This window comes from Gopherus flavomarginatus, chromosome 1 (assembly GCF_025201925.1).
Source record: "Gopherus flavomarginatus isolate rGopFla2 chromosome 1, rGopFla2.mat.asm, whole genome shotgun sequence".
Taxonomy (NCBI): Eukaryota; Metazoa; Chordata; order Testudines; family Testudinidae; genus Gopherus; species Gopherus flavomarginatus.
The window spans coordinates 45,847,629-45,860,888 of record NC_066617.1 but is presented as its reverse complement, the minus strand read 5'-3'; the positions used below and the strand labels follow the sequence as shown (position 1 = coordinate 45,860,888).

Below are 13,260 nucleotides of genomic sequence, written 5' to 3'. Positions count from 1 at the left end.
CTCTCTCTCTCTCTTACTCAAAACAAGCAGCATTCCTCAATAATGTTTCTTTTGTCCTGGAGCAGATAAGCAGCCAGCTGTCAGAAACAAGAGCTTTGAAAGGGTGTATCTGCAGTCCTACATTGAGTTCAAAACAATGACAAGAGTGGCCACTTGACTTAAGGGGATTATGGGATGTTTCCGGAGGTCAATCAGAGTGCAGTAATGCAACACCTTGTTCACACTAGCACTGCGTCGCTCCAGCGGGGGCGCAGCAAATGTTATTCCACTTGCTGAGATGGAGTACCAGCAGCGCTGTAGCTGCGGAGTCAGAGAGCTCAACATGCCTTGCCAGTGTGGATGGGTAGTGAGCTAGTGCACCCAGGGCTCCTTTATTGCCCTGTAACTCGCAAGTGTAGCCAAGCCATTAGAATTAGTTCTTACAATTTGTCTTTACATCCCAGTGAATCATTTGAATTAAATGTTAGTCCAGGCTACAAATTACTTATAAAGCCAGCACATGATACCTTCCCATATTACAGCAACTGTTGTGCCTTTCAATGCTGCCTCTCAACTTTGCCTTACAGTTACATGTGGAAAAATGTGAACATAATATTGGAACTAAACATGCAGAGGAATTCACAAAGTGCGTACTCACCCACAATGCTTCATATGGGGTGGCTTATCCATCCTCACTGCCAGTTTAATCTTCAAGTCAGAGTCCTGGCTGTTTTTGGGGACTATCATTTTATGCAACTCGGGTGACTTTGAGCTATTGGAGGTTGGATATAATATTACCTGTAAAATATAAAATAAGAACTTTTTTATCATACTGACTCAAAAATCTTACCAGAATCTACTTGGTGACTTGTGACCAATTGAGAGCTTCATTGTGTCTTTTCCAATAGGGATTGTCAGAGTCAAGACATGGCTACTAAACCACTTTATTCCATCTCCTCACAACAGATGTGTTTTCAAAGGGGATTCATTTATTTTCTGACAAATGGGTGTTTTTATATTATCAGATAACATGTTTTCCTCCTATGTTACTTCATTCCAAATTAATAGCTCAAGAAGCACCAGCAGAACTGACAGCTGAGAAATGCTCATGTACAATTAAGCAGGCACCTAGACACTTACATCATTGAGTACTCCACAGGGAATATGTCTAGTGAAACAATGTGCTATGGTATTATACAATAGATGGTATTCTCCAGCAATGAAATTAATTACGTGAGAGAACACAAGAGTAATACACTCTCTCTTACCATCTTCATTATTCAATCAGTGATAATAATGAAAATCAATTACAGTAATATCAGAGAAATTAGAGATGGAAGAGATCGATTAGGTCTAGCCCATCTTGCTACAAGTGCAGTACACTACATTTATTTCTCTAGCACTCCCATTCTACCCATGTAATCTATTCACAGTACCATGTTGATATATCTACAATAATGACAAGTTATATAAAATTAGAAAAAATAAACCTTTATTTCAAATCAAATAGAAGCTTTCATGCAAACTGTTAAAAAATCCTTCATTTATTACTACTTACAATTAAGCAGTTTCCATGTAGTACCTGAATAACATTAGATAATCATAGCCGCCTCCATTCTCATTGTGGTCACAGCCCTTGAACAGGATTATACGTCAAAACTGCACATCTCTTGTGGCCTCATGACAAGTCAGTGTGTTCAGACTATCATCACCGAGAAATGAAATATTTCAAACTAAAGCATAACCCTGTAAAACAATAATCTACTTCTTCTGTGTCACTGTTCTGTAAGATTCACGAGAAAAGGGAATCTAAAACAATTGGTTTCATAACTATATCTATATATCTCCTCCGTGTAATATGGGAAAGTTAAAATGAGAACTTGAGTAAAAGTCACCAAGAAAAGTAAATGTAAAGAATACCTTCAATGCTAAGACCATTACAACGGTACTGTATCTGAGGCCTACATCTCTGGGATGTTGCATGACTCCAGTTTACATCATATTATCTTAGTACTTTGCAGGATTAGGATCATGAATTCTGGTAACCACAGAATCATACAATTGTAGGACAGGAATGGAACTCAAGTGGTCTTCTAGTCCAGTCCTTTGCACTCACGGCAGGACTGAGTGTTATCCACACCATTCCTAACAAGTGTTTGTCTAACCTGCTCTGATAAATGAGGGGGGAGGGGTAGCCCTCTTTTGTGGACACCCAGCCAGACAGTTAGCTATAGAATCCCTCTTGGTAGCTGTTCTCAACTTGCTTTACCTGTAAAAGGTTAAAAAGTCTGACTGCATGCATAGGTAAAGGGAAGTGAGTGGGCACCTAACCAAGAGAGCCAATGGGAGGCTAGAACATTTTAAAATCGGAAAAAAACCTTTCCCTTGGTCTACCTGTTGTTCTCCGGAGAGAGGCGACACAGAGCAGCAATGCTATAAGAAGCTTTAAGCCAGGCATGGAAAATCATCCGATCATACCTAGAACTACTTATTGAACTCTAGATATGTAAGTATATCAGGGACTGTCTAGGAAGATGTGATTAGGATTATTTCTTTTATTTCTTATTGGCTTGTGGACTCCTCTGTGCTAACTCCCAAATGCTTTTGTTTTGCTTGCAACCTTTAAGCTGGACCTCAAGAAAACCATTCTTGATGCTTAATTATTATATTTGCTCTTTTTAATTCTAGCAATAGCCTAAATTCCAGATGTATTTTCTTTCTTTTTGTTTTTAATAAAATTTACCCTTTTTTAAGAACAGGATTGGTGTGTTTTTGTGTGTGTGTCCTAAAAGGTTTGTGCATATGTTGTTTAATTAGCCGGTAGCAACAGCTGATTTCCTCTGTGTGTGTGTGTGTGTGTGTGTGTGTGTGTGTGTGTGTGTGTGTGTGTGTGTGTGTGTGTGTGTGTGTGTGTGTGTGTGTGTGTGTGTGTGTGTGTGTGTGTGTGTGTGTGTGTGTGTGTGTGTGTGTGTGTGTGTGTACGTACACATACGTACGTACTCCACAGGAAGGAATTCCCAAGTGCTCCTTCCTGGTTTTTAGTTGGTTTTTTTTTGCGCACTTGAGTGGTGGCAGCATCTACCCATTCAAGATCAGAGAGAAGCTGTGACCTTGGGAGTTTAATACCAGCCTGGAGTGGCCAGTATTAATTTTTAGAATCCTTGCAGGATCTCACTTTCTGCACTCAAAGTGCCAGAGTGGGGAATCAGCCTTGACACCTGCTCTTAAAAATCTCCAATGATGGTGATTCTAAGCCTCCCTAGGCAATTTATTCCGTGTTTAACCACCCGGACAGTTAGGAAGTATTTCCTGATGTCCAATCTAAACTGCCCTTGCTGCAATTGAAGCCCATTGCTTCTTGTCTTAGCCTCAGAGGTTAAGAAGAACAATTTTTCCCCCTCCTGCTTGTAACAATATTTTATGTACTTGAAAACTATTATATTCCCTCTCAGTCTTCTGTTCTCCAGACTAAATAAACCAAATTTTTTCAATCTTCTCTCACAGGTCATGTTTTCTAGACCTTTAATCATTTTTGTTGCTCTTCTCTGGACTTTCTCCCATTTGTCCACAACTTTTGTGAAATGTGGTGCCCAGAACTGGACACGATACTCCAGTTGAGGCAATATCAGTGCGGAGTAGAACAGACGAATTTCTTCTTGCGTCTTACTTACAACATTCATGCTAACAATGTTTGCTTTTTTTGCAACAGCATTATACTGTTGACTCATACTTAGCTTGCGATCCACTATGACCCCAGTACTCCTTCCCAGGCAGTCATTTTCCATTTTGTATGTGTGCAACTGATGGTTCCTTGCTAAGAGGAGTACTTTGCATTTGTCCTTATTGAATTTCATCCTATTTACTTCAGATCATTTCTCCAATTTGTCCTGATAATTTTCATTTTTAATCCTATCCACCAAAGCACTTCCAACACCTCCCAGCTTGGTATCATCTGAAAACTTTATAAGTGTACTTTCTATGCCATTATCTAAATCACTGATTAAGAAATTGACCAGAACTAGACCCAAAACTCATCCTGCAGGACCCCACTTGATATGCCCTTACAGCTTTACTGTGAACGACTGATGACTACTCTCTGGAAACAGTTTTCCAACCAGTTATGACCCACCTTATAGTAGCTCCATCAGATTCTAAGATATAATTCCCTCGTTTGTTTATGAGAAGGTCATGTGAGACAGTATCAAAAGCCTTAATAAAGTCAAGATATATCATAGCTACCACTTTTCCACCATCCACATGGGTTGTTATCCTGTCAAAGAAAGCTATTAGGTTGGTTTGACACAATTTGTTCTTGACAAATCCATGGTGACTGTTAGTTATCACTTTATTATCTTCTAAGTGTTTGCAAATTGATTGCTTAATTATTTGCTCTATTGTCTTTCCGGGTACTGAAGTTAAACTGACTGGTCTGTAATTCCCTGAGTTGTCCTTATTCCCCTTTTTATAAATTGGTACTATATTTGTCCATTTGAGTCCTCTGGAATCTGACCGTATTCCCTGACATTTTGAAGATAATTGTTCGTGGCTTAGATATCTCTTCAGTCAGCTCCTTGAGTATTCTAGGCATTGGCGCCGACTCCATGGGTGCTCTGAGGCTGGGGAAAAATTGGTGGGTGCTAGCCCCTCTTTCAGCTCCTTCCCATCCCCACAGTGCCTCCTGCCCACCAGCGGGCCCCATGGATCAGTGCCTCCCCTTCTCTTCCTGTGCCTCCCATCTGCAGCAATCAGCTGTTTTGTGGCATGCAGGAGGCTGACAAGGAGTGGGGAGCAGCAAGGACATGGCATGTTGGGGGAGGGGGGCAGAACTGGGTGGGAAGAGACGAGGTGGGGATGGAGTAGGGGCCGGAAGAGGCGGGACGGTGGTAGAGTGGGGGCCGGAAAAGGTGTAGTTATGAGGTTTTGGGGGAAGCGATGGACTAGGGCAGGACCTGGGGCAGAGATGGGGGTTGAGCATCCCCCCGGCACTTTGGAAAGTTGATGCCTGTGATTCTAGGATGCATTTCACCAGGCCCTGGTGACCTGAAGACATCTAACTTGTCTAAATAATTTTTAACTTGTATTTTCCCTATTTTAGCCTCTGAGTCCACCTCATTTTCACTGGCATTCATTAAGTTAGATGCCCAATGGCTACTAAACTTCTTGGTGAAAACTGAAACATGAAATTTATTTAGCACTTCTGCCATTTCTACATTTTCTGTTATTTTCCCCCTTCATAGAGGAATGGGCCCACCCTGTCTTTGGTCTTCCTTTTGCTTCTAATGTATTTGTAGAATGTTTTCTTGTAACCCATAATGTCTCTAGCTAGTTTAATCTTGTTTTGTGCCTTGGCCTTTCTAATTTTGTCCCTACATGCTTGTGTTGTTTGTTTATTTTCATCTTTTGTAATTTGACCTAGTTTCCACTTTTTGTAGGACTCTTTTTTAAGTTTCAGACCAATGAAGATCTCCTGGTTAAACCAGGATGGTCTCTTGTCATACTTCCCATCTTTCCACCTAGTGGGATAGTTTGCTCTCTGGTCCTTAATAATGTCTCTCTGAAAAAATGCCAACTCTCTTTTTCCTCTGAGACTTGCTTCCCAGGGGTTCTTACCAACCAACTCCCCAAGTCTTCTAAAGTCTGCCTTCTTGAAATCTATTATCTTTATTGTGCTGTTTTCCCTATCATTCCTTAAAATCATGAACTCTTATCATTTCATGATCACTTTCACCCAAGCTGCCTTTCACTTTCAAATTCTCAACCAGTTCCTCCCTATTTATCAACTGTTTTAGTGAAAGAGAAAAAGAATCAAGATCTATCATCATATAACATATATGAAATGTGCATATTTCATAATACAATTAATAGTAGTGACTTGTTCTGTGGCATTAAGTAGATTCAGTTCCCTTTAAAGAGCTAGTAAGCTGACTGGTCATCTCAGTTTTACTACTTAGACGCTTCTACTGTTCAAAAATGATTATTTTTCAGAATGGGGCCCCGAAGGAAGCAAAATTATTTCCATTTAATATAAAAATCATCTTCTAAATACATATCCAAAGCCCAAAGTCATTTAGTGTAACCCTAAGTTGCAATGCACGTGTGTCTGAAATAAAAAATAATGTTAATTCAAAACAAACCACACTGAATATTAAGCAAAGTATCTGTGTGCATGCTGAAGGTTACTATATTCTAAAAATTTGAAATCTCTCATTATGCTTACTAACAGAATTCCAAGAAAGGTAATTCTTGACAGTTCCCTCTCTTTCATAAATATAGAAGCCTTCGATTTCCATTGCATAGGAAATAGTTTCTAGTTGTTTTTTCCTTTTAAGTGGAAACTATGTAAATAACATTATTTCTCCCTCCTTGCATTTAATGATTTCACATATATCCAGGCATTCATGCCGAACAGTAGATAATAGTCTGATTTTTTTCTTTTTCTACAGGCAGTAGTTACTACATACTACTGTCATGAAACAGATTAACAGACCTAATGAGTCGCAGGCAACATTTCTTTCTCCAAGGTTATTTTTTTTTTAAAGTTGATGTAAAGACAAATAGACAAGTGTGTCATTAATTCATAAGTTTTCAACTGGTAGTTTTTTTCTATATTTTAAAAGGATGATAGAATTTTCTTCCCATCTCTCTTTTTTGGCACAAGTCTTTATGTACCAAATGTGCACAGAAGATCTATTTGCATATATCCTCCAACAAAACATTGTTAACTTTAAGTACAGATTGCTAAGAGAGGCAAATCTTGTACAAATTGCATTCCAAGAATGTTAGTGATAATGTTTAACATTTTTCTAGCACTTTATGTGTACAAAGCATGTATGGATATTAGCTAATTAATCATCAAGGTAGGTGAGGTAGTTAGGCAATTATTAACCTCTATGTGTCCCATTATCACATGGCATAAATTGTCATAGCACTGTGGAAGTCAATGGAGCCACACTGATTTACACCAGCCGAGGATCTGGCTCAGTATTATAGATAGAGAAACAGAGATAGGAAGGCAAAGCAATGTGCCCAAGGCCACCTAGTGAGCCAGTGGCAGAACTATTATTAGAATTCTGGACCTCCTGACTCAGTGCTCATTCTTCCAAATCACAGTGCCTCAACAAGGAGGTTAAAGGGAGTTAAAAATAAATCTGCAAGTTAAGAAATTTGAAAGTGGTCCATTAGCCCATTGCACGCATATAACCTCATGTAGTTTATCATAAGCCCTTTATATCAAATAATTCCACAGCAACAGTGTACTCCATTTCATGTCCATCATATCTCTCTGACAAAATCTCAAGTCACATTAACCATCTATTACAAATAATACTAACGTTTCATTTCACATAGTCATATACAGGACACACAGGACACTGTCTTGTATTCATGTTTTTCTCTAATAAGGATGCTCAAGCAATATAATCAACCCCTTAAAGTACATAATAATTATAATTACATTCAAAAAACTGTGCTAAAAGATTATTAAGCTTGCAAAGTCAAGCACTCAAATGTTAGGAAATGCCAGAGTTAAAGTTGCTTGTGCAACTTTAATTCAGCTCCCTTGTACATATGCATTATGGTACAGTCTTTAATTACATGATCACAATACTTTTTTTCAATAGGACCCATGCATCATTCAGGCCTGGTCTACACTACAAAGTTAGGTCAACATAAGCAATCTTGCATCAACTTATTTGTGCATGTGTCTATACTTAAATTCATCTTTGACCCATGTTAGTCCCTATTGTAGTGACACAATAACACCACCTCCCCAAATGGCATAGACTTGTGGTCAACACACTAAGGGCAATGCTGTCAAGGCTGAATCCCAACTCTGTCACTCTGAGTGCAGAAGGTGGGAGACCGCAAGGATTCTGAAAATTAATACTTGCCACTCCAGGCTTGTATTAAACTCCCAAGGTTACAGCTTTTCTCTGATCTTGGCTTGGTAAATGCTGCCACCACCCAATGCAAAAAAAAACCCTTGGACCCAGGAAGGAGCACTCCCTGGGGTACCTTCAAGCCCTTTCACCCCCACTCCCATCCAGGGAAGAGCTGAGGAAGAAAAGAAAGAAATTATCTGTTGCCACCAGCTAATATGCACAAACCTCTTAGGACACCAAAAACCCAATCCTATTCTTAAAAAAGGTAAATTGTACTAAAAACAAAAAGAAAGAAAATACACCTGGGACTTAGGCTTTTGCTAGATTTTAAAAGAGCAATTCCAATCATCAAGCACCCAAATCAAGCATCTTGGAGGTTCACCTTAAAAGTTACAAGCCAACAAAAGCACCAGGGGTTAGTACAGAGAAGATCCACAAGCCAAAATAAAAAATAAACCTGATTGTGTCTAACTAAATATCCCCTATCCAAATAATTTCTTCTAGGTATGAAAGATAAATCTTCATACCTGGTTCAAGCCTTACATGGCATTGCTGCTCCATGTCTCCTTCTCTGGAGAACAACAGACAAAGGGAAAGTTTCTTTCCCAAATTTAAAAGTTCTACCTTTCCATTGGTTCTTTTGGTCAGGTTCCCACTCCTTTTCTTTTACCTGTGGGCTTGTTAACCCTTCACAGGTAAAACAAGCATAGAACAGAAACCAAAAGGGATTTTACAGCTAACAGGATGGCTGGGTGTTCATAAGTGGGGGCTACCCCACCCTTCATTTATCACAAGCGCAAATTTTTGAAATGCCTTTTCCTGATTGTCCAACTTGGAGAGCACATCTAGCAGCTCTCCATTGCTGTGTGCAACTGCCCAGATGATCATGCCAGCTATGTGCTCCAGACACACCTTGGTCTGGAGTAGACAGGAGATATTGGATCTTCTGGGCCTGTGGGGAGATGAGGCTGTGCAGGCACAGCTATGGACCAACCACAGACATGTGGACATCTACAACCAGTTTGCACAGGGATGCAGGAGAAGGGGTATGACAAGGATCGGTAGCAATGCTGCATGAAAGTGAAGAAAATGAGACAGACATACCAGAAGGCCAAGAAGGCCAACAGTCAATCTGGTGCTGATCCAAAGACAGGCAGCTCTTACAAACAGCTGCATGCTACACTTGGCAAAGACACCCCCCACCACACACACACCTACCTCTGAAGAGCCTAAGAGCTATGCCACAAACCAGGCGCAAGGCGGAGTACCTTAAACAAGAATTTTAAAAGTTTTTAACATGTTTTGGAATGCAGTTGGCTTAGTGTCATCCACAAACTTGCTGTGGGTTCAATCCATCCCATCATCCAGATCATTGATTAATCATTAAGTTTTACATCACTCAGCAGCCTTAACTAAAAATTAATGTATTTATGGGGATTTCTTCCCCCTCCCAAGTTTTAATAGTTTAGCACGATGTAAATATCTGTGTGCATGCTCATGTGTGTGTGTGCATGTGTGTATCTCAAGCAATAGGAGATAGGAGAGAGGGCAGTTTCATGTGTCCAAGGATCTCTTCTGGAACAGATGAGTGAACCTTACTATTATTTTGAACTGAACATCAAGAACTAAAGCCTAAAGATAACGAAACCATGAAAAATGTGAATAAATACACATCAATCTATCTTATAGCTCTAACTACAGCACTTTGTGTCACTGTAAATAAAGGTGACATACTGCCAAGGCAAGCAAGAAAAAGAGAAACAGCTGAATGCTATTATTAAAAGGATTGTTCTCCATTGTAATATGTGTTGCAAAACAGTATTATTTCCAATGTTAATGAACAAATAACTTTCTAGATTGAAAATAAACCTGTGACAAAACAAAGCGTTATGTCATTTCATGGTTTTAATCATCTAGCTATATTTTCTATAACCTGCTTACAAAGAAGTCATCACCTTCTTCTTCTTTCACTAATGGATTTAGAAAACACCTGTAACTATCCCTTTTTTCTATACACAGTAATTCTACAAGTTTCACACAAATTCCAGTTGCAAAATGATTTCAAATCACCTTTTACTCTCAATGATCTTATTTTTAAAATACACTCTGTCAGAAGTAACATGAACAATAAACCATAATTCTAAAAAGAAGCATAAAGAAATAACTGGATAGGTAACCTTCATTATGAAAGCCGCATGCATTATTTATGACCATATAATCGAGTGCCAAAAGTGGGTCTTGAGTGTTGCATGGGTCCAGGTGTCTTATAACAAATCATCAATCTCAGTCTACTGTTGCTTGGGATATTGGTTAGAAGTGCAGACATCTTATGATCCTAGTAAGTACACCAGACTTTTTAATTAAACTAAGCCACAAGGGGTTAAGTATCACATCTTAATCTTCTCCCTCTTTTTTTTTTAAATCATCGTGTCTTTCTAAAGATCTAGAAAATAAAAGTTAGAATCTCGCTTTTTATGCTTTTCCTTCTGATCATACACATAACGTATATTTCCCAGGGATAAAAATCACAAAAAATAAAATTTAAAACACTCACACAGTTATACAATATTTTGTATTTAAATACTCTCTTCCTAGCAAGGATCTCAAAGCACTTTTTGGGTCACTTTTTGTGATTGGTAGAATGTTTCTCTCCTAAGCTCTAGGTACAACACAGGTTGAAATTTTCACAGCCAACTAGAAGATGTAGGCACACAACTATCTATTGCAATTGAACTATGTGGCTAAATCCCCAACTCAGCTTTGAAAATGTCAACCACATTATAAAAGCAAATACAGAAGTTATAATTTATACTCAACAGAACAACTCTTCCTCAGTCACTAAACTTATCATGGTGCGCAAGTTTCATCCCTTCCCCAGCCTTAATCCACTTCCTCTAGGAAGCTTGGAAGAATAGTTGAGCCACGCATGGGCAGCAAGTTATATACCCACGTGGTGCCTGGGCACCAGCAATATTCAGAGCCCGACGCCTAGCTCCACCAATGTTTGGGGCTGGGTCTCCCCCCCCCCGGCCCCACCTGCTGCCCCCCCATGCCTCCCCCGAGTGTCTCCCGGCCCCCTCTTGCTGTCCCTGTGCAAGTCCCCAGCCCCTAAGGGAGCAGACTGTCCCTGCCTCTTCTGTGCAGCTTGCCTCCGTGCAGCAACTGCTGCCACAGAGTCCTAGCGCCCCCGGTATCGAGTGCCAGGGCAGACTGACTGAGCCTGCAGTTCCACCTCAGACTCTTCCCTTTTCCAGTGGGACCCTCCATCAGCACGGGGGGTCCTCCCCAGCCCGCAGTCACCACTCCTGCCCCATGCTGGGCAAGGAGGCAGCCCCATCCCTCCAGTGAGGCTATAGTCAGGGGCAACAGCAGTGGAGGAGGCGCACGCAGCAACACCCGGCACCCATGGGGAAGGCGAGGGAGATTCGTGGACCTGAGAGGGACCCTACGAGCACATGCAGTGACAGTGGTGGGGGTGAGTGTGCAGCTGGGGGGTGGGTGGGAAGGGAAACAGGGGCTCCTCCCCCAGAGCTTGCTGCTGCTGGCAGGGAAAGGGTTGGGGTGAGTCTTCCTCTCTGGCCCCTATCCCAGAGCAGCCTGCCTGCACCCCAAACTCATCCCCAGCCCTGCCCCACCCCAGAGCCCCCAGCCAGAGCTTTCACACACCCCCCGCACCCTAACCCTCTGACCTAGCCCTGAGCCCCTCCAACTTCCCAAATGCCTTATCCCTAGTCCCAGCCAGAGCCCTCATCCCCCTGCATTCCAACCCTCTGCCTTAGCCCTGAGCCCCCTCCAGCACCCCAAACCCCTCATCTCCAGCCCCAGACAGAGCCCCCATCCCCCTGCATCCTAACCCTCTGCCTCAGCCCTGAGCCCCTCCCACACCCCAAACCCTTCATCCCCAGCCCCAGTCAGAGCCCTCATCCCCCTGCACCCTGTCTGCCCCAACCCTGAGCCCCCTCCTGCATGATGAAACCCTCATCCTGAGCCCCACCCCACAGCTCTCACCCCACACCCCAACCCTCTGCCATAGCCCTGAGCCCCCTCCCACAGCCCAAAGCTCTCATCCTCCCGCACCCTGTCTGCCCCAACCCTGAGCTCCCTCCTGCATCATGAACCCCTCATCCCCAGCTCCACCCCACAGCCCTCACCCCACCCCTCTGCCATAGCCCTGAGCCCCCTCCCACACCCCAAACTTCTCATCCTCAGCTCCACCCCACACCCAGCCCCACCCCTGCACCCCCTCCTTCCTCCAAGCTCCCTCCCAGAGCCTGCACCCACTCCCTCCACACCCCTTCCCATCCCCAAATTCCCTCCCAGCACCTGCACCTTGCACCCCAGGCCTCTTCCCAGAGTCTTGGGCGGGGGGGGTGGAGTTTTGGGGGAGTGGAGTTTGGGCAGGGGTGGGTTCTGGGCACCACCAAAATTTCTACAAACCTGCCGCCCATGGAGCCACGCAACATGCCCTAAAGCTTAAACTCGATCTACCAGAACAAAGGTGGAAGCAGGGTGTTTCAGGCCTTTGTCCACGCTGCCACTTTACAGTGCTGAAACTTTCTTGCTCAGGGTTGTGAAAAAACACCTCTTGAGCAATGCAGGTTTCAATGCTGTAAAGTGGCAGTGTGGCCATGCTCCCAGCTACTCCCCTTGTGGTGCCACGACTACACAGCTGCAGCGCTTTTACGTTGGTAGTTAAGACATATCCTCAGAGTCAAAGACATTTCATTGAAAACACCTGCCACCCATACTCTTCTGTCTAAGCCAGGGACTGTTAGCTCAAACTCTTCACCTGATTTCATCTGCCACGGTGTCAAATGAGGCAGTGGTCCTCAAAAGGACTCTTCAGCAGATTCATCACATCTGAGACACAAACTATAAGCACACTCCCCAATCAAGGGAGCCATTTCTTCTGGTTGCTTCTCCCAGCCCACAAGCATAACCTCGATCACATCTGAGTTCAGGCCCAGCCAACTGGCCCTTATCTAAGCCCCAATTTAGGCCAGACACTAGATAAATGGTTAAACAGAAAATGCCAGAATTAAGCTGGACTATGCAATGTTAATTCAGTCCCCTTATGCATATATATTATGATACATCTAATTACACAATCACATACTATTTTTTTCCAACATTTTTACCCTGCCTCATTCAGTGCACAGAATAGATGATGTTCACTGAATAAGTAGTTATTCCACAGTCCATTTTATCCTTAGCCTTTAGGGGTGTCCATGCCTTATTTATTATTCAAACACTGCTCTGAATCTACAATTACTATTCTCCTTCAGGGCTTTACTGTGATGCTCATGGTCATGGGACATAGCCTTTCTATCCGTTGGATGAGGGTAACAAGCATTACTACATGCAGACATTGGCAATTAGGTGCACCTGCACAGCATGCTCC

At 42.4% G+C, this 13,260-nt stretch overlaps 1 protein-coding gene across 14 annotated transcripts in view; it reads right to left on the bottom strand.

The window, feature by feature from the left end:
- Positions 1 to 13,260, bottom strand: part of CADPS2 (calcium dependent secretion activator 2) — a 591,588-nt gene that overhangs the window by 272,594 nt on the left and 305,734 nt on the right. For all 14 annotated transcript variants that reach the window (XM_050936075.1, XM_050936080.1, XM_050936079.1 and 11 more), the window contains one exon: positions 638 to 777. In XM_050936075.1, coding sequence (XP_050792032.1) covers positions 638 to 777 — 140 coding nt within the window. The remainder of the gene's footprint in view (positions 1 to 637; positions 778 to 13,260) is intronic.